The sequence below is a fragment of the Nematostella vectensis genome, chromosome 14, assembly GCF_932526225.1.
Source record: "Nematostella vectensis chromosome 14, jaNemVect1.1, whole genome shotgun sequence".
Taxonomy (NCBI): domain Eukaryota; kingdom Metazoa; phylum Cnidaria; class Anthozoa; order Actiniaria; family Edwardsiidae; genus Nematostella; species Nematostella vectensis.
This window is the reverse complement of record NC_064047.1, coordinates 12,434,955-12,457,263: the sequence shown is the minus strand read 5'-3', so window position 1 is coordinate 12,457,263 and position 22,309 is coordinate 12,434,955. Positions and strand designations below refer to the sequence as shown.

The following is a 22,309-nucleotide window of genomic DNA, read 5'->3' as shown; positions in this document are numbered from 1 at the left end:
GGGAGCAACACTTCCTGAAGTTATTTTGCAAGATGAAAGTAACGGATGAAAGCTACGGTTGAAAGTAACGGAAGAGATAGCAAGGAAATAACAGGTGTTATCATTATTTCTCAAGTGTTACAAGCATTAATGTTGAGGGTGGCGTAAGCAACAAACGAAAGAAACCCAAGGCGAATAGGAGGGTGAAATAGGTAACGGAACAGCCAGCAAGAACTTTATGTTTGTTAGTTCAGAACATTTTTTTTCCAGAGACGTATTGTCTTTTTAAAGTCGCGATATTAACTTTATCAAGTTTATCAAAGACGGTGTGCTGAGCTTTTGTAAGAACTGACCACTCTTTATCAAGCTGTATTATGCATAGCTGAGGAAATAAGCTCCTCTGGTCGCGATAGTTACCATGTTATAAGTATTGTTAATGTTATTGTAACGGATATTGTCGGGACGCCAATTAATTTTTTGGCGAGTATGTAGGGGCGGGTGTTACATATGATAGCATAAATAGATATTGTTGTTTACTTTGCACTTATGTGAATAAAATAATAAATGTTATCAACAAAGGAAACAATTATATTGTTAATACAATGTGATAGCACATTGTGGATGGTCAAAGCAATTTTTAAGATATTTCAATTTTTAAACTCTCTCTCATTAGTCATTAGTGTCAAAAACAGCGCGATAAGAAGGGCCAATTATCATGTGCGTGTGTTGTATTATTTAAAGTCACTAGAAGATGTATTTAAATGCTTAGGGTTTAAAGATATGAGGTACGAGAAATATTAGCCAGGTTCGATAATCAGTGAATTATATTGTCTGAGTATTAGTATCATTTACAAAACTGGGACACTTGTCGTGATTTATAGCGAATGTCCCTATTTACGATAGGCATGACCGGGTTATTCTAGAAAAATGCAAATGCGTGTTTATATTATGTTAAGGGATAGACTTTTTGATATTTAAAGTGTGGGGGGGTTGACAAATACCAACATAAATAAGAAAAGCAAGAGCAAAATTTTCAGAAAACAAAGCCATTCTGACCAAAAAAAAAAAAAAACGGTAAAGATTTCAGCCGAATAAACATTCGCGCATGAAGTAATAGCACAACAGAGGGTGCATGGGATGGCAGAGCTCCAGGAAAATTTCACTGCCCCAAAAAGCGATAGCCGATAATTCTATACCCCTGGAATACTTGTATAGTTATAGCAGCATTGGAAAATTTCACTGCCCCAAAAAGCGATAGCCGATAATTCTATACCCCTGGAATACTTGTCTAGTTAAAGCAGCATTGGAAAATTTCACTGCCCCAAAAAGCGATAGCCGATTATTCTATACCCCTGGAATATTCGTCTAGTTAAAGCAGCATTGGAAAATTTCACTGCCCTAAAAAGCGATAGCCGATAATTCTATACCCCTGGAATACTTGTCTACTTAAAGCAGCATTGGAAAATTTCACTGCCCCAAAAAAGCGATAAGCGATAATTCTATACCCCTGGAATAGTCGTCTAGTTAAAGCAGCATTGGAAAATTTCACTGCCCCAAAAAGCGATAGCCGATAATTCTATACCCCTGGAATACTCATCTAGTTAAAGCAGCATCAAAAAATTTCACTGCCCCAAAAATCGATAACCGATAATTCTATACCCCTGGAATACTCGTCTAGTTAAAGCAGCATTGGAAAATTTCATTGCCCAAAAAAAGCGATAGCCGATAATTCTATACCCCTGGAATACTCGTCTAGTTAAAGCAGCATTGGAAAATTTCACTGCCGCAAAAAGCGATAGATGATAATTCTATACCCCTGGAATACTCGTCTAGCTAAAGCAGCATTGGAAAATTTCACTGCCGCAAAAAGCGATAGATGATAATTCTATACCCCTGGAATACTCGTCTAGCTAAAGCAGCATTGGAAAATTTCACTGCCCCAAAAAAGCGATAGCCGATAATTCTATACCCCTGGAATACTCGTCTAGTTAAAGCAGCATTGGAAAATTTCACTGCCCCAAAAAAGCGATAACCGATAAATCTATACCCCTGGAATACTCGTCTAGTTAAAGCAGCATTGGAAAATTTCACTGCCCCAAAAAGCGATAACCGATAATTCTATACCCCTGGAATACTCGTCTAGTTAAAGCAGCAATGGAAAATTTCACTGCCCCAAAAAGCGATAGCCGATAATTCTATACCCCTGGAATACTCGTCTAGTTAAAGCAGCATTGGAAAATTTCACTGCCCCAAAAAGCGATAGCCGATAATTCTATACCCCTGGAATAGTCGTCTAGTTAAGGAGCATTGGAAAATTTCACTGCCCCAAAAAGCGATAACCGATAATTCTATACCCCTGGAATACTCGTCTAGTTAAGGAGCATTGAAAAATTTCACTGCCCCAAAAAGCGATAGCCGATAATTCTATACCCCTGGAATACTTGTCTACTTAAAGCAGCATTGGAAAATTTCACTGCCCCAAAAAGCGATAACCGATAATTCTATACCCCTGGAATACTTGTCTACTTAAAGCAGCATTGGAAAATTTCACTGCCCTAAAAAGCGATAGCCGATAATTCTATGCCCCTGGAATATTCGTCTAGTTAAAGCAGCATTGCCACCAGCTCAAGACGGAAGAATCTATTAGAATCCGCGCTATTTAACAGACCATCCGCTCTAAATTATCAGTCACCTCCTCAAAGAAACTTCTAATAGGCACACTGCTTTTACAATTTTGTAATATTTTTCGCGTACCATTACAAATGATTGGAGATAGTTACGTAATCTACCGGAAGTAAGCTGGTGGCATTGCCGCTTAACCAGCCTCACAAGTGGTATAATTTTATAGAGAGGCCACTCCACCACAACAACCACCCTCACAAGTGGTATAATTTTATAGAGAGGCCACTCCACCACAACAACCACCCTCACAAGTGGTATAATTTTATAGAGAGGCCACTCCACCACAACAACCACCCTCACAAGTGGTATAATTTTATAGAGAGGCCACTCCACCACAACAACCACCCTCACAAGTGGTATAATTTTATAGAGAGGCCACTCCACCACAACAACCACCCTCACAAGTGGTATAATTTTATAGAGAGGCCACTCCACCACAACAACCACCCTCACAAGTGGTATAATTTTATAGAGAGGCCACTCCACCACAACAACCACCCTCACAAGTGGTATAATTTTATAGAGAGGCCACTCCACCACAACAACCACCCTCACAAGTGGTATAATTTTATAGAGAGGCTACTCCACCACAACAACCACCCTCACAAGTGGTATAATTTTATAGAGAGGCCACTCCACCACAACAACCACCCTCACAAGTGGTATAATTTTATAGAGAGGCCACTCCACCACAACAACCACCCTCACAAGTGGTATAATTTTATAGAGGCTACTCCACCACAACAACCACCCTCACAAGTGGTATAATTTTATAGAGAGGCCACTCCACCACAACAACCACCCTCACAAGTGGTATAATTTTATAGAGAGGCTACTCCACCACAACAACCACCCTCACAAGTGGTATAATTTTATAGAGAGGCCACTCCACCACAACAACCACCCTCACAAGTGGTATAATTTTATAGAGAGGCCACTCAACCACAACAACCACCCTCACAAGTGGTATAATTTTATAGAGAGGCCACTCCACCACAACAACCACCCTCACAAGTGGTATAATTTTATAGAGAGGCCACTCCACCACAACAACCACCCTCACAAGTGGTATAATTTTATAGAGAGGCCACTCCACCACAACAACCACCCTCACAAGTGGTATAATTTTATAGAGAGGCCACTCCACCACAACAACCACCCTCACAAGTGGTATAATTTTATAGAGGCCACTCCACCACAACAACCACCCTCACAAGTGGTATAATTTTATAGAGAGGCTACTCCACCACAACAACCACCCTCACAAGTGGTATAATTTTATAGAGAGGCTACTCCACCACAACAACCACCCTCACAAGTGGTATAATTTTATAGAGAGGCCACTCCACCACAACAACCACCCTCACAAGTGGTATAATTTTATAGAGAGGCCACTCCACCACAACAACCAGCCTCACAAGTGGTATAATTTTATAGAGAGGCCACTCCACCACAACAACCACCCTCACAAGTGGTATAATTTTATAGAGAGGCCACTCCACCACAACAACCACCCTCACAAGTGGTATAATTTTATAGAGAGGCTACTCCACCACAACAACCACCCTCACAAGTGGTATAATTTTATAGAGAGGCGACTCCACCACAACAACCACCCTCACAAGTGGTATAATTTTATAGAGAGGCCACTCCACCACAACAACCACCCTCACAAGTGGTATAATTTTATAGAGAGGCTACTCCACCACAACAACCACCCTCACAAGTGGTATAATTTTATAGAGAGGTTACTCCACCACAACAACCACCCTCACAAGTGGTATAATTTTATAGAGAGGCCACTCCACCACAACAACCACCCTCACAAGTGGTATAATTTTATAGAGAGGCTACTCCACCACAACAACAGGGTACAGATATGCTACTTTATTCATCCACGAATTTATATACGCTTACAGAAAACGCGAAAACACCGTTGCATTGCAAGTTTACAAGTGTGTCGTGGGGCGGTCTTTACAATTCAAGCTAGTCATGTATCAAATACTGCTACTATTTGAAGTTTTGTTTTGTTGCTCGAAGTGATGTCCAATCTACTTTTCCAAGGAATGTCTCATTTGTTTCTCGTTTTTCATCACACGCCAAATCTGGTTTTCTGTTCCGCCTCCTGTCAAGCAAGGCGCGCGAGCTCAGCAGTCACATATCGAACACGATAGAAGCGAACAGACCCCCCCCCCCCCCTCATGCTGATCCAATTCAATAATTTTATTTGGCACCTTTTCATCTTTGATTTACGGGTTTTGCCGAATACATTCATATTAAAAAAGACAGCAGGTATTCAAGTCGTTCTCCTATCCCTGATGTTTTTCATCATCTTACTTTGTAGCGATGTCATTATAGATCTAATTACAACGCACTTTCCCTTATTTTTGTTGCTTCCCAAAAAAATTGAGCTATTTCTTTTGTCGCGCTCTCCTGGTTCAAACTGAGCAATCGCTTTCAAATCTGTTTTGTTGCGAATTTAAAAAAAAAACATAAATTTATTCATTCCTTTAATTCATTATATGCCGGGCATTTTATCAGTGTTGTTCCTTGTCCTCGACTTTGACCAAGCATATTGGGCACGTTTTTCGTTCAGGGGTTTTGTGTCGTCCTGTTTTGATAGCTAGTTTGTGGTTGCTTAATAATGCACACTAGCAACATAACAACATGGGCGCGCGCACTATGTTTAGCCCGTCATAACAACATGGACATCAGGACATAAAAGAAAAAACATGTTTTTTTTAATCTTATGTCATTATGTCGAAGATAAGAGTGCGCGCGCCCATGTCGTAACGTCGATATGTCGCTAGTGTGCACTGGGCATAAACTTTGTGAACGCAATTCTGTGATTTTAACTTGGGAGAGATATTGTGAACGCTCTTAAATTTCCTTAATGTTCTCAATTTGGTTTTATGTCGAGGGTCTTTCTATTCATAGTTATTAATTTCATTTAACTTGTTGTTCTATATATGTCAGACTCTGTCTTATAAGATTTATTGGTATTTCTGCGTCGGGTGTGGTTTACCATACCTTAAATATATTTAATTGTGTGTTTTTAAAATTCTTTTTTTCCGCGTCATAAAGAGTCGTGCATCGCTACATTAGAAAGTTTCGTACGGTCTGAATTTCTTAGAACCCCCAATGTTGCAACGCTCTGCATTTTGCTTGAGTTCGCAAAGGGAGTCAACCAGCCTCCACAAGGCACGCATTTGAGCTTCAATATTTATTTACCCCCGGGAGCCATCTTATAAATTCTGATTGCACTTCCTCGCCTTGTACCTTGCTAATATCGGAGTCCCTTCCCCTTCCCTCTACGCAAAGACACACGGGTTAGGCATCGTTCTTAATTTTTAAAAAAGAAGTAAAAAACACACACACAACTTGTACGTGGTTATCTAGACCAAACAACATATTGTTTCTAACAGCTTATAGGAATAATTATTAAAATTTACTATTTGCATTTGTGTTATAAAATTCGGATATATATAAACTCGAGATGTACACGTTTTTAAATAAGGTTGGACTAAAGTAAAGTGTGCCGTAACCCTCGCTAGCGGGGTTTTCACAGCATGTGATATTTTGTGATTTACATGCTACCCAAGATGCACCGCGGGTCACATCACAAGATGGTGAAGCCTTATTCAAAATACATTATTCTCATGACACAGTACCAACTAACAAATGTTTACACGTCTTTATGTCTATTGTCACTTTACAGACGCTCAGAGCTGTATTCAGTCCACCACCTCGTGAAATACCTCCATTTCGTCGGGTGTGAATCTGTATTTGCCAGCAAAGACGTCACACTCGCCATCAGATGGGGCGCCCTGGGGATGAGCGTACGTTTGTGACCACGTATAGGACCTTTCATTACCCCCCGCGTTGTTAGCGATCAACAGGTCACAACTACCAAACACCGGACCGTGACGTGTGTGGTCCCCAATGGCATTTCCATCTGGCGTGCGCCTCAATGGCAACTTTTCAGGGCGGTAGCCATTCTTGTTACACAGCGTGAACAAGAATGAAATGCTGGAGGACTGGTATCCTAGGCCACTCACTTTGAAGAAAATAAAACAAATGCGTTATTTTATAATAAAAACTAGAATAAAAACAGCAAAAACCGTGCCGAACTCGTATTATTTAAATTCAAGGAAATTGAGTCTTCACCCCTAACCCCGAAGAAACATCTTTCCAAAAGGAACAATTGACTCTTGCTAGATTTATCTATTTTTGTACGAGTAATAAGCACTAATTTTTAACACCTTTTATAGGGGCCGAAATGCCTAGTGTCAGAACATGAAAAAAAGGTTTTGAAACAAGCCCCTCCCTCTAATCGAGCAGATTTTGTCAAGACAAAAAGAAATAATCGCCAGGGGCTTATTAGAGATTTCATGGAGATTTATTAGATGCCGTGTTTGCAAAAAGTTGATCAAAAGGAATAGAAATACAGTCCTACCACATTTTATATAATAACTAGTATCTCCTCTGATGAGTGAATGCCAAGCTATTTTACCGTGAAATACATCTAAGGATGGTGATTGAATTGCCGATGGGAAAAAGATACAATTGATCCCTTACCCACAACCCTTCAATGGAGCTTAAAGTTGTATTTTCAGTCAAAACAACGGTAAAAAATAATATTCGAAATTCTATTAATTGACATAAGAATAAAAGCAAAAATAATCAAAATTATTTCCCATTGTATGAATTAATGTTAGGGGCACAAGCCGGGATCCTTTAGACGGAGATGAAGACGAAGGCAAGACTGGTGTTTTTCAATGCTTTCCAAATGTTTGGCCACAGCAGCAGCATAAGTACAGAATTAGGCTCGCTATATTTATACCCTTGGACCAGACAGATACCCATGTGGTGGTCCCACATGAAAGGAAATATGTAAAACAATCTTGAATGTAGAACAATTCAAGAGGAAACGGAGAAAATTTGGCAAAACGAACCAATCAGACAAAAGCGTGAGGGCGTGGGAAATCACAGAGTTGGTCTCTCGTCCCTGCGTATTTACAGAACAATCTATGAAGTCAAGGTAACTCTAAAATAACACTAATGATTAAGCAACTTTTAAAACTTAACTGCGCATGCTGAAAGAGCGCGTGTCTACAACAGTTTCGCCTAATTGAAATAACGATACAAGTATAGATGTCTAAACCAAGGTGTGAGGGCGGTGGCATACAATTTAGAAAGAATTTAACTGTTCAAACAAAATTTCCAAAACAAAAAGAAACCGGAGATTTCGCCACGTATAAGAAACTGTACACTCCCTGGATTTAGACGCACCAAAAGGTCATCGATGCGGAGGGTCCACGGGCGTGCTAAAATCTAGACTTAGGAAACCATCAATTGTAAACAAAATCTAAATTATCCTTAAAAGATAAATAAAACTTCAAGATAGGAACATGAAATACTAGACGACAATAACCTATAACCTAAACAATATAACAAACCGTCCTATAACATACCTCCCTTGTCAAACTTGTGTTTGTCCCCAAACACGATAAATTATGAAACGATTATTAGAAAGATTATCGAAAGAAAAATAAACTTGGGTCCTAAGATCTTCCTTCTGCCGGCTTCACTCTGGATACTCAGACATAAAACTGCTTCTGGAAGAATCTGAGTTACAGTATTGCGATGTAGACATAAAACTGCTTTCGGAAGAATCGGAATTACAGTATTGCGATGTAGACACGAAACTGCTTTCGGAAGAATCGGAATTACAGTATTGCGATGTAGACACGAAACTGCTTTCGGAAGAATCTGAATTACAGTATTGCGATGTAGACACGAAACTCCCTTGGGGAAAATCTGAATTACAGTATTGCGATGCAGACACGAAACTGCTTTCGGAAGAATCTGAATTACAGTATTGCGATGCAGACACGAAACTGCTTTCGGAAGAATCTGAATTACAGTATTGCGATGTAGACATAAAACTGCTTTTGGAAGAATCTGAATTACAGTATTGCGATGCAGACACGAAACTGCTTTCGGAAGAATCTGAATTACAGTATTGGGATGTAGACACGAAACTGCTTTCGGAAGCATCTGAATTACAGTATTGCGATGTAACACGAAATAAATAACAGAAGTAGTTGGAATGTAATTGCGCTAAGATATCCAGAGTTTCTGTTTAATTTCTCGATTTTAGTAACACCTACTTTAAGGGTTGTCCAAGGAAAAATCTTGTAATTATGTAAAAACATTTTCCTGCACCAAACAGCAAAATTAACGAGCTCACCTCATGTAATACCATGGTATCGCCCCATGACAGGTTCTCCAATAGGGTTCTGGATTCCGGATCCTAGTATGTGGATTCCGGATCCTAGTGTGTGGATTCCGTATTCCATGTGGGTTTTTTCCCGTGGATTCCGGATTCCATTTTTGTGTTCCAGGTTTTTTACAAAATTTTAAATACCTCCAGTGCCTATATGTTCTAAATCTTTCTAATGCCTGTAAAGTTTTGTTTTTACCTTTCGATTCCATTTATAAACGTTTTGCGTTGTGTCGCTCGTTGTGTAGACCACATCAAGAAATTTTAAAAGAAACAGTTTTTTTATTACTGTCAAAAAACAAAACTGCATATCAAAGCATACTGTATCTTTTGTCTGTGCGTTACGTGGATAACTATGCTTCGATATAAGTCGAAAAATTGGAAATTTAATAGATCAAGGAAACCTTATTAACTCATCGGGCAATAAATATTGCTGAGAATATGCCTACTTCTTTGTATATCAAAACACATTATCAGGCTCTGGTATTTTGTTTGACCGTGGCATTGTGGCCCGCTTTGGTGGAATATCAGGGCGAGTTTAGGAGAGCCATGGTAAGTATTTTGGCACGAGCCTATAACAATAACTAAAGTAGACATCACTATCGTAAAATGAAACGCGTTGTTTAGCGTCCTGATAAACTAACGCCTTCCACTCTCCTCGGGAACAACTCTTCTGTTGCTTCTGTGGGTCTGTGGGGGTAGAAAAAGCCAGCCACTTTCCTTCTTCGTTCTCATCTTTCCGTGTCTGATGTGGAACGATTACTAGGGAAATAACCTACGCTTTAAGATCAGGCAGGGGCTCGGCCAGCTTGCAGTCTTTGTCACGCACAAGTACTTTAATGTAATGTAATGCTGCTAGTATAGCTTTGTGTCTCTACCTGTAATTCAGTCGAAACACTGCGAGAAGTCATATGTGAATAAACTTGAATTATTATTATGTCTTCTTCGGGAGTTATGGTTGCGGTCTGGTCATCAATGGTGAGGCTTTCTACTTTTGCCAGCAGAGATCTGGGGAATTGCCGTTGCATACCTCGTCGAAGGTATATTTCAGATGGTCATCAATCTGATCGAGCCATCTGAAAGTTACGCTGTTCTTTTGGAATCGTCCAGTTGAAGCGTTGACTAGAACGTCTTCCCTCATAACGGCGAGCCAATACGGAGATGCTTTCCGTCGGCAATCGTGTTTGACGGCGACGATGTCGACTATCGTAAAATGAAACGCGTTGTTTTGCGTCCTGATAAACTAACCCCTTCCACTCTCGCCGGAAACGACTCTTCTGTTGCTTCTGTGGGAGTAGAAGAAGACTCTCCATTTGTCAGCCACTTTCTTTCTTCGTTCTCATCTTCCCGTGTCTCCACCGTCTGATCATCACCGTTCGAAATTCTCGAAATTTTAATGTCTTCTTCGGGAGTTATGGTTACGATCTGGTCATCAATGGTGAGGCTTTCTACTTTTGCCAGCAGACATCTAGGGGAATTGCCGTTGCATACCTCGTGGAAGGTATATTTCAGATGGTCATCAGTCTGATCGAGCCATCTGAAAGTTACGCTGTTCTTCTGGAATCGTCCAGTTGCAGCGATGACCAAAACGTCTTCCATCATAACGGCGAGCCAATACGGAGATGCCTCCCGTCGGCGATCGTGTCTGACGGCGACGATTTCGTCTTTGTAGTACAAGACCTGCACCCTGGTACTTCCACCGGTGTCATTTACTGTGACCGTTGATCGAGCTTCACTTACGAAGTCTAGCACGTCGTCTGAGCCCGTTTCGATTCGGTCAGGCAGCATACTCAGTGAGTATGGAAGGGTTCCTGTCAGCTTTTTTGTCTTAGCTTGGACATTTGCTTGTCGCACTCCTCTCCCATACTCCCGTGTAAATTCCCGCATGGTCTCTGCACGTCTCATCACCAGTCCCCTCTTTCGTCTGCGTTTTCTTGGATGGCCTCTGCATCAGACTTGGTGGATCGCCCGAGATAATCTTCTCCGGATAAAACGAGTTCGGCCCTGTGAAGTATGTAAAATGCTTCTGGTAAATTCGGAGCATGTCATCTTCCACACAGCGCGCTCGTCTATAAGCATACTCCACCATAGTTGGCATGTCATAATCGGCACGCATGGCTTTGAAGATGCACTCGACAGAAAGAGTTGTCAGACTCGCAAATCTGATCTCCTCCAGGACTCGCTCTTCGCCGATCTCTGTTAAGGTGTTTGCAAGGCTGGTCAGTGAGTCAAGCGCGATTTGGAATGACTGTCGGGTGCAACGTGGAATTGTCATGTCAGGGCCATTCGTGCTCTCCTTTGCCTTTTCTTCATGATCTAATAAAAACGCGACCAGATGTTCTATCTGTCTTTTGTGTTCGTCAAACCTCTCGGGGAAATTCTCTTTCTCACACTTCTTATCCAGGCGGAACACATTGGCATACATCGACATATTCTGCTGGAGATGCACCAGTCCAACAGCTGATGTAACCATTCTAACGGCCTTGTTACCAGTGTCGCAAGCAAAGATCGTATTACTGTAGCTACAAAGCCCTGATGGAGCGTTCCACTGAGCATTTAAACCATCACAATGGCCTGCATCCGTTGAACTAGAGATTGCTGTTGGGGTGTTATCATTGGTTATAAGATCCACCTCTGTCATGGTAAGCAGCGTGTTGATCTTACTTGATAAGACGAACACAGTTCCTTCCTCGGTCACTGCTATTCCTGTAGGTGCCACAACACCTGATACAACTGTTCGAGTGATTGTTTTGTGTACAGGATAGCACACGTAGACACAAGTAGCGTTCTCTTTGCAGTCTCCAACAAGAATGTGATCGTCATCCCTGGTAACCGCTATCGACGTTAGGATACTTGTCCGGCCAAAAGATAATATGGCATTCAGATGTCCAGAATAGTTCCCATTTGCATCAGAATTAATATTTGTGATAGAGAATAACATTTGCTCGCAAATGTCCGATACATAGAGTGTAAAAGGATCCTTGTGTGATCTGCAAATGCCAAATGGAGACTTCATTCTTCTGAGTCAGATGTAAAAGTAAGGTCCCCTGTCACCTGGCGAATACGCCGAGTTGCGCATTCCTCGTCCCCATCTCTATCCTCATCTCCATTCTCAGACGTGTCAGAACCTAGATTAAGCCTAGACGAATGACAAAAAAGGGAGGTGCAGTCTATAACTCTTATTCGGCCATCTCCGTGATCACAAACGTAGATAACTTTTCCATCGATATCTAGATCAGCAGGATCTCTCATTTTCACTCCCTTTCCTTGTCCGTTTGCGTGACCTGGTCCATTGCCCCCTGCAATTAATGTTACGTTTACCGGACAGTGCATATCGAGCATATAAACGGCATGCTGATGTCGATCGCTAACGAAAAGCTTACTATGGCAAGGTGAAAAACACACTCCAACTGGATGCTTGAGAATTTTGCCATTTCTTCGCCACTGTTTGAATTCTAGCTCTGGTACTAAGGTGGTTGTTATCCGTTTGTCCGGGATGGACGCCTGGACTCCATGTCTATGGATCTCAATGGCTGTCTCAACGTCCATCCGGTCTTTGTTGCGGACAGCCTTCATTGAGGCATTTCTTTTCATTTCTTCCATCTATCTTCGGAGAAGCAGAAGAAGTCGCACATTCACAAGATAGCCATTGATGTCGACCCAGTACCAAAATTCCGCTGACCGTACGCGTTTGATATTATGAGGTGGGTCTGGGAAAGGAACTTGGTAAGGGTATAAAGCTTTATCCTGTAGCATTCTGTTCATAAAGGACTTCTGTTTGGGGTCACAATCTTTTGACCAAACTAAGGGGAGAAGCCGTTTACAAGGGATTTCCTTTTCCTTTAGGCACTCGAGACAAGGACGACGAAGAGGATACCACTCGCTATGTCCAAGCAGGAGGCACTGTGCGCACACCGATTTATTTTCGAAGCAAATGTCACAATGGCAAATACAATCCAGATCGTCTTGAACACAACGTGCACATCTATTCACAGCGCTAAATATGTCTTGGTACATATGTTCTATTGTGTCCGCACCTCCCTTGCTCCCGCAGTAAAAAACTCCAACTAGGAAGTTAATTTTGTCATCAAGAGAGCTCACTCTTACTTCTCTTGCTTGAGTGACAAACTGTCGCGTCTTTAGGAAGCTGGTGACACTTTCACTTGACGTCATAATACGTAGAATTTCATCATACGAAAGACGGTCGGGGTCTACCAGACCGACTACCGACTTCAGATATGGGGAATATTCTAAGGCTTGCTTAATTGCCATCTCATCTGTGGAGATACAACACAGGTAGCCATTCACTTCGTTGCTCTTGATGGCGACAACGTCTTTCTCTGCACATGTTTCAATGCAAAATAGAACGTCTTCACCATAAACACGCCCTTCAAGATGTGGAGGCGGGGCATGTCTTATCACCGTCCTTGGGTGTAAGAAGCTCAGATTATGTGTCTGAACGAAGCCTTGAGGTGTCTGAGCCGCATGTCGCCCTTGGCCGTGGTTTCCTCGACCGCAAAGAAGGTAAGAAGCGACAGGCTTGCAATTGAACTGTATTGCACGCTGGAATCGCGTTAATGCGGGATAAAGCTCCGTGAACGCCTCGGCCTCTACAACGCCTAGTGCACGCGAACAAAAGGAATGAACCTGTTCGTAAAACACGTGGTTCTTTGGGAGTATCCCAGATGATGTTAAGAAAGCAAGCATTGCTGCAGCCTCATCCATCTTCTCTAGGTCAAGTAAGAGATCCGCCTTTTTCGGCGGTTCTAGTCATAACGGAGAATTGTCTTGATGTTCTTCCTCATCGTCGCCTTCGCTAGTTGAGCTCCGTTCCTCATCACTATCATTTGGCTCACTGATGTTGCCTTCCTCACACAGCTCTGATAAGTGGACGAGGAGGGGATGTGCGGAAGAACCCACACAACCCCACCCAGAACCAGAACCCCACAACTTTCAGACAAAGGCGTTTGATGTCGTCTGTAGCAGCCTCAAGAGTACAGGGCCTGTCCGCCACACCATCTAACACGGTTAAAAGGACATCAATTGAATCATTCGATGATTCTCCTTTGTTCCGAAGTTCAAGGACATATTCCACCATTTCCTTCGCTTTGTCACAGACGCGCTGGGCGATTGCAATCATTGCCATAAATAGGCTTGATATGGACTTCCTCATTATATATATTAAACTACGTACATAAAAATGAATAAGCAAACATTTGATTTTTCCCTCGTTATGCAAATAAGATCACCAATTTTTTTGCAGTCCAGTGACTGCAGGCCTATAACCTGCGTACGCCCCTGATTATAATCTCAACCAAATATCAGTCCAACAAAAAGTATGTGAAAGCTATAGGCAATGGCCTTATTTTTCAAGTTGCATGATAACCAACAAAAAAGCAGTAATCAGAGTACAAGCTCATTCCCAATAAAAGAATTTAACAGTCGTTCAAATCAGGAAAGTGCACTTCCCTGTTCAAATCAAATCCTTTTTTCATCTTATTTTCTTCTGTTGCCTTTTTTTGTCAACATGTTTATCTTATTTTTTCAAACATGTTTTTAGATTATTTTGTGATTTTGCCCCCTCCCCTTCCCCCCTCTGATTCCTGCTATGGCTTTGTTTGTTATACGAGTATCAAAACATACCTCAGACGTGTCTTGACGTGTCGTGACTGTTGAAGATTATAGTAGTAGTTATTGAAATCCTAGTTTTGTCGATGTCTGTAGACAACTTTCACGCCAAACATTACCGTTGCATCGGCATTTTTCAAATGAAAGACAAAGAACACGTAAATAAAGTTTCATTTTGTAGAAAAACTTAATTTCGCAAAGCTGTTTATATTTTTTAGGCGCACTGTGATAGCTAAATGTCAAATCATTAGACTGAGATGAAACCTTATTGATGTTAGCCTTGATTAGCCCACTTTATACCGGGCAGTGGAATGTTTTTTTCTGTGATGAAAACTTTCTACAACTCGACACAACTAGAACATGAAGCGATTTCCCGTAAGTTAGCTCTTTGGCGGGCAATTAAGATTTTTTAAGAAAAACCCGAAAATTTTACCGTGTGACTTTCCGGGTTTCTGAGTTTATCAGCGTTTTAAGAAACGACTACCTGGAAGCACAAGTAGTGCTTTTCCCTTCCCAATTAAAAGAAAACAAATTGAACTAGCTAATTATCTCATAAAGATCACTGATTCCACATGAAAACGCTGTGTAGCCATTTTGGGAAACAAGGTAGGTTTAATAATAACGGCAATATTTTTGGGGTCGTAGCTTTTGGGGTCACAGGTTTTAGGTCTTCGTTTTGTAGACACTCAACTTACACGTGTTTTGAAGTGAAAACTCTTTTGACCGATTACTTCGTCGAGATCAGAACTTCCTGTTCTCACAGATATGGCGAGCGATTTCTTATGGGTGTTTTTTTACAATACAATAATAATTTAAATAATTTAATGTCATTATCAATAAGAATTCGAAAAAATAAATCTGCCCTTACCATCCTTTGTTGTTGATTCTTGCCTGTGTGAAGCTAGAAAGCGAGAACTTGGAGGTGATTGATCGCATGTTCAAACCTACCCGCGTCTCATTGGCTAATAAAATAATAACCATGGAATGGCTTCTTCCTCAACCGCCAAAAGATTGAAATGAAAATCACGTGCATATAAACAGATAAATCAAAATGAATTTTAGAAAAAGAAGCCAAATATTAAAATAATTTTTATACTTATTCTTGTATTCCGGATTCCAGCTTAAGTCTTGGATTCCAGATCCTAGTGTGTGGATTCCGGATTCCAGTAGCATGGATTCCGGATTCCAAGTCTCATTTTTTCATGGATTCCGGATTCCGGATTACCTGTCATAGGGCGAATGGTAGCTGCTAACAAACTATATCTATATTTGTCTATCCAATCCTTTTATCATATGACTTAATACATATTGGGTGGAAGGTGGCTTAGGAAAACGCACTGCAAGTCTTAAGTTTAATAACTTACAAACAATAATTTACAAACATGATCAGACATTTCGACCCTCACCCTGATACGACCCTTCTCGTATTCATTAGTGTACTCACTTGTCCACGCTACGTCAGAGTAGCCACCAAACACGTATCTTCCTCCAACGCTTACGAGTACGATGTTCGGCGCTTTGCCGTCGCATTTTTCGTGGAAGGTACTGGCAGCCCAGCCATCTCTCTTTGCTGAGAAACATCTGACCCAGCGACTCTTGGGACTTTGCTGCACGGGCTGCAGGAATCCCAAGAGATCTCGGAGGTACTCTGGACCTTTGCCGCTGAAGATGGCGGACTGCTCAAGACCTACAAACGGAGTTACACCATCACCAGATAAGTAACCAATACTTTTTTTTATCAAGAAGGCACAATTCCTTATCCTCATCATGTCTCAAACAAATAAAGTCAGTGTATATGTGTGTCACCCAAAGGGTTAGTACAAATTGTTGCTGCTGTTGTTGTGTGGTCGTACAAAGTCCTGCCCCAAATCAAGATCCCTAGAGTATTCTGGGCCCAAATTTCCACCATCAAGATTGGATTTGTGTCAAAAGACACTCTCTGTCAATTACAGAAAGGATCAAAATCCCTTCGCCGAAAATTATATATAAATAGGACAAATTATCGAAGTGTCACAAACGCTGGACTTGATCACCATTAATCTTTCGAATAAACCTAACCCGTAACCACCTTTTGTAGAACTACCATTCAGCAAAAGATCTGCAACTGAATTGCACCATCAGGAAATATTATGAATAAAGACTTGTTTATTATGGTATGCTTCTATGTATTCTACTCGTCGCAAAACGCTGGTGCTTAAAAATTGTGAATCTGGTATACTATGAAGTTTCTGCTTTAAAATTGTCTCAATTATTTCTAGAAGAACTGCGGCTTTGATCCCTTCAGTCGCTACTCATAATGTAATAAATGTAAATAATTCGGGGTATACATACAATAAAAACTACATGATTAAAAAAACAAAAATTACTTTACACTACCATGAGGTTAAATTTAGGCATAGAGTTACTGGGGGTAAAAAAAACAATGCACAAATCAAATCAAAGGTAAAATTAATTTTCTGAAAAGTGAGAGGTTTGATAGCAGAGGATTTCAGTTATTTGATCAGGAAAAACAAATGTTTTCGACTGGAGTCCTACCAACAATCTTGCTAACCTAGAGGAGAGTGTGGAGCTGCTAAATGCGAGCCTGTGGTCGATGTTCAATGAATGTTTTCCGCTCATTAGGGTCAAAGTCTCATCCAGAGACCCACCTTACATGTCCCCCCTGGTTAAACACCTTTGTAACATCAGGAACAGAATCGTGCATAAAGGAACCCGTGCTGAGATTCTGAGGCGCCAAGAGTGTATCAACATTCTCATTCGGAGTAATCAGGTGGAAGCTGTTCATAAGGAACACAAATGCGGTTCAAAAGAATGGTGGGAGACAGCCAATAGAATAACTGGCCGAAAGACACAGGGAACGCGCATCATCATCATCATCGGTGATTCCACCCGACATCATCAACTCACATTTTCAAGCCACCAATACTGATAAGGCATATGTTGTCCCTGTGCGCCTGGAGATACCTGAAGGCACCCGAACCCCAACAGTGAGTGAGAGCGATGTAATGAGTTTTTTTATCACATCAGAAACGAACTGCCTCAGGGCCCGATCAATTTCCGTACTTGCTCTGGCGCGACTTTTCTCACCATCTTGCACCTGTTGTCAAAAATATCTTCAACTGTTCACTCCAACAACAAACTGTCCCAATGGCTTGGAAGTTAGCGAACATCTCGCCCATCCCTAATGAATCTCCTCTGACAGAGTGTAGTCAGCTCAGACCAATCTCACTGACTAATATCATCATGAGGATTTTCAAGCGTCTTGTCTGCAGAAACGAACTCTGTTCCACTCTTAAGTCGGAAATTGGCCCCGACCAATTTGCCTACAAGAAAGGCCATAACACAACAATGGCCCTGATCAAATGCCAACATTTTTGGCCCAAGCAGTTAGACAACGATGCAGATTTTGTTAGAGCCTTGTCATTTGATTTCAGCAAGGCCTTCGACACTGTCCCTCACCATATTCTCTGTAATAAACTGGCAAAATACGACATCAACCCTTACACCAAGAACTGCAATCTTCAACAAAAGTAAGTGGGACACTTCCCATACGAACAACCGCCAACCCTCTCCCCCCGATTAATATTGGTTAGAGGCGATTTTTCAGCTCAAAACACAAGCAGTAGCAAGGTGATCATTTGCCCTCCAACATTGAGAAAGGGGGAGGGAAAGTGTCCCATTAGTTTTGTAACAGATTGTCTCAGAAGGGGAACGATTGGAATTTGTCACGGTTATCATCGATTTCTTAAAATGTATTCTCTTTATTCGCATACCCTAATGAAAGTTTTTCACTCTATTAATTATTCGAGCTTGACGTAAACATGTTGACGTCCCCAGAAAATATTTTTGCGATATCTGTGCGCTATTTGGAATATTTTTTTCAATTAATTTGAATTAAATGAAGGTGCGCTGGGATATTTGCAGACTATAATTTTGTAAAGTATAAAATTCATTTGATGTTGCCAAAGAGACTGTCTATATATCGTGCCGACAGTCTCCATTTGCAAAAGCAGCCATCCCTCGGAGTATTTAGCTGAAAAACACCGCTTTTATGGCCAATTTAGGTAAAATAAATACAGGCATAGAGACTAAAAAGATCATCGCCTAATAAGTATTTCCCCATTAAACAATAAATAACAAATCGACTAAAGAAAGCGATAAATAGGCGGTTTATCTGTTGTAGAAAACATGAGAGCCTCGTCTCATTTCATTTTCAATGAACATCACAACAAGTGTTTATATATTTAGCATGGCGGTGCAAAAAAGCGGGTGTGGACCGTGTACGGTCTGCCATTTTTAGAAAAACATTATTTTCACTCATGGTAGCCGGATTTCTTCAATCATTCGTCTATTCTATTACCATCACAAAGCTATTTAGGTATATGAAGCTTACAAATGATTTGAAATATATAATAGGGCTTTTTTGAGCGGTCAACCGTGGTAGACCGTTTATATAAAAATGAACTTTATTTTTATCTTAGTAAAACGACGGTCAACCATCTACCATTAGCTCTCTCTCCAAAATGCAAACCCTCATTCAAACAAAACTAGTGTCAATTTATGAGCTTGAATCTCAAGTTGTTACTGTATTATTTTAGAGTTCGAATTTCTTTCGTAAGGCATTTCTTAAACAATTTTAAAATGGTTAACCGTTGGTGTTAATCGTTGAGCCACGTAAGCAAGAACAGAAGACGTAGTCTGTAGCCGTCGATTTTAGCGAATGCCCCACAGAAAAAGCATTGCATACACTTTGCTTGAACTCTTCAAGCATAACTGTGTCAAAGTGTCAGATATTTAGCAAAACTATTGTAAAACAGATGAATTTATTGAATTGACCTTCTCCCCGAGACAAGCTTGCGTGACTAAATTTGTAGTGAAAATCTCTCACATAATAAATTCTTCATAGCTGGTATTTTTTATATGAAGAAACAGATGAGATTGTTTACAATGAAAAATAGTCGTCTCTGAAGCTTCTGTCCATTTTTACGCGCGATTCTGGCACGATAATTGTATGTGTTTGATTTTGACGTTCGCGTAGTTGTATTGTCGTTGCGTTATCAACGATAGTGTTTCCTGTTCCAGGACCTGTCAATCAATTGCTCAGACAATCCTCAACAAAAGTAAGCGGGACACTTCCCATACGAACAACCGCCAACCCTCTCCCCCCGATTAATATTGGTTAGAGGCGATTTTTCAGCACAAAACACAAGCAGTAGCAAGGTGATCATTTGCCCTCCAACATTGAGGAAGGGGGAGGGAAAGGGTCCTATTAGTTTTGTAACAGATTGTCTCAGAAGTGGAACGGTTGGAATTTGTCACGCTTATCATCGATTTCTTAAAATGTATTCTCTTTATTCGCATACCCTAATGAAAGTTTTTCAATCTATTAATTATTCGAGCTTGAAGTAAACATGTTGACGTCCCCAGAAAATACATTTGGGATGTCTGTGCGCTATTTGGAATGTTTATTCAATTAATTTGAATTAAATGAAGGTGCGCTAGGATATTTGCAGACTATAATTTTGTAAAATATAAAATTTATTTGATGTTGCCAAAGAGACTGTCTATATATCTATATATCGTGCCGACTGTCTCCATTTGCAAAAGCAGCCATCCCTCGAAGTATTTAGCAGAACAACACCGCTTTCATGGCCAATTTAGGTAATAAATACAGGCATAGAGACTAAAAAGATCATCGTCTGATAAGTACTTCCCCATTAAACAATAATTAGTTTTGTAACAGATTGTGGATAATGAGCTTCCTGTGCGATCGAAAGCAGCGAGTTGTGGTTAATGGGATGGCTACCAGTTTCCTTGGAATCAGCAGAGGAGTCCCCCAAGGAACGGTGCTAGGACCGTTGCTATTCTCTATCATGGTAAATGACATTCAGAACGCTAGCGCCAACTCTCTATTTATCAAATATGCGGATGACATCACAATAAGTACGCCTGTGATATCTGGCTCAGACACGATTGATTCATCGCTGGAGAAAGTTACCAACATCAAGCGCTGGGCGCTGGAGAACCGAATGGAGTTGAACATGAGAAAGACCTTCGAGATGGTAGTAAAAGGTAAAACTAGGAAGCCTATTCAAGAGTCCATTGAGGGTACCTACCTGCCTGCCTGCCTGCCGGCCGACCGACCGACCGACCGACCTACATAACAGTATTAGAGAATTAGTACCTGTTTGCTCAGATTCACCAACAGAAATCACATCAACTGAGATCTTCTTTGACAAAGAATCCCAATACTCCTCATCCACTACAAGACGAACTCCAACCTCCGTACAAGGCTGATCCACGGGTTTCTCTGCAAGACTCGATAGCTGGGATAGCACTTCATTCCTGATGGACAAGACATCCACATCATTTGCATCTCTGCACATTCTCTCAGCAAACTCCAAACTGCTACGAGCACTTGCAAGTCTCATGGATAGAGTCTCTCTCTGAGCAGTCAGCTGCTTATCATGCTTTTGACAAGCTGACTCAATCCCCCCTTTAAGATCAGATCGCATCTTCTCAAGAGTACCTATCTGCTTATCAATGAACGCATCCAGATCCCTTCTGGTCGCACGTTTATTTTCCTCGAGATGTTGTTGAGTCTCTTCTACCTATGCCATCGCCTGTTCAATATCGGTGAGTTTTGATGCAACTTTTTTTGCTCTTCCCAATATTTCTTCTTTCTCTCGAGCGATTACATCACTTGTGAAAAGGTAATCGTGATTTTTATGATCAACGACGGTGCAGTCCCGGCAAATTACTTCTTTACAAGATTCGCAAAACAGTTTCAGCACTTCACCTTCATGTTTGGTGCAGTAGGAAGTTTTGCTCTTCGAAAGTAACTTTCCGCTTTTGATCTCATCAAGACTGAGGAGAGTGTGGTGTTGTAGTAGTCGTAATCTCTTATGAGCCGAGATGCACTGCTCACAGACAAAGTGGTCGCACTCGTTACATCTCCCTTGGGCAGGCTCGCCGCTATCACACGATTCACAAGATGGTTTCTTCTTGGAGTCTTCAGATGTCAACAAAGGAAGAACAGAGATAATACTGTTGATCATGAAATTCACCTTTAAACTCGGAACATCTGCTGGGGAAATCTAGAACAATAATCAGTAAAATATAGTTATAACGGAGTTTGCATATGGTTTCAGGGGAGGGCATAGGTTCCCCGAGCTAATGTTGTATTTTACGTGTTTTATTCATAGTTACTGTAAATATAGTTGAACTACAATTGCTCAATATTGCCCCAAATGAATTGAAACTTCACAGGGATGTGAATGACAAGTCCAAAAACAGGTAAGAAAAGTTTGAAGGTATTTTATTATAGGTTTTTGTCCCAATTTTTTTGTAACGCCCATATATTTACAGTAACTATGAAGGAAACATGCAAAATACAACATTAGCTTGGGGATCCTTATCTTTTAATAATTCAATACTCATAAAGTAATTCTTGTGAGAAGAATTCAATTTCGCTTTTCTCTTTCGAAATGCACTTGTCGTTTGAATCCATTTCTTTGTTACAGCAAAATATTTGTCACACAGTTGTGCCAGGGTTCATTAAGTAATGGATGAATTTCTGTATGACAGATTACCTGGAATTCCGCCTTACAGAGGGGGCACACAAGTCTTCCTCTCCCTTCAGAGTGCACTGCCAGCTCTTCCAGGCAGTGCCGACAAAATGAGTGCAAGCAAGGGAGCACTCTAGGATCGTTGAAGTGCTCTATACATATAGAG

General features: G+C 40.9%; 3 protein-coding genes across 4 annotated transcripts in view; all 3 read right to left on the bottom strand.

Annotated features, from left to right (window-relative positions):
* Window positions 1-15,392, bottom strand: part of LOC125559931 — a 35,617-nt gene extending 20,225 nt beyond the window's left edge. Inside the window, exon 1 of the mRNA XM_048722252.1 lies at window positions 8,915-15,392. Within this exon, the coding sequence (XP_048578209.1) occupies window positions 10,776-11,963 (1,188 nt within the window). The 5' untranslated portion in view covers window positions 11,964-15,392 and the 3' untranslated portion in view covers window positions 8,915-10,775. The remainder of the gene's footprint in view (window positions 1-8,914) is intronic.
* The window catches only part of LOC125559927 (tripartite motif-containing protein 45-like), a 103,159-nt gene that overhangs the window by 79,503 nt on the left and 1,347 nt on the right, over window positions 1-22,309 (bottom strand). The window lies entirely within an intron of this gene.
* Window positions 5,992-21,203, bottom strand: LOC125559933. Its single transcript, XM_048722257.1, has 3 exons — window positions 20,760-21,203; window positions 16,020-16,262; window positions 5,992-6,718 (listed from the first exon to the last, which is right to left on the bottom strand). Exons 1-3 carry the CDS (start codon window positions 21,088-21,090, stop codon window positions 6,396-6,398), a joined length of 897 nt encoding a protein of 298 aa, XP_048578214.1. The 5' UTR covers window positions 21,091-21,203; the 3' UTR covers window positions 5,992-6,395.

Coding starts and splice junctions, on each gene's coding strand:
- LOC125559933 (XM_048722257.1), bottom strand. CDS start 21,090: ATGCGATCTGATCTTAAAGGGGGGATTGAGTCAGCTTGTCAAAAGCAT. Junction 16,263..20,759: donor TGGTGAATCTGAGCAAACAG/GTACTAATTCTC, acceptor CTCCGTTTGTAG/GTCTTGAGCAGTCCGCCATC. Junction 6,719..16,019: donor CTCTGACGTAGCGTGGACAA/GTGAGTACACTA, acceptor TTTTCTTCAAAG/TGAGTGGCCTAGGATACCAG.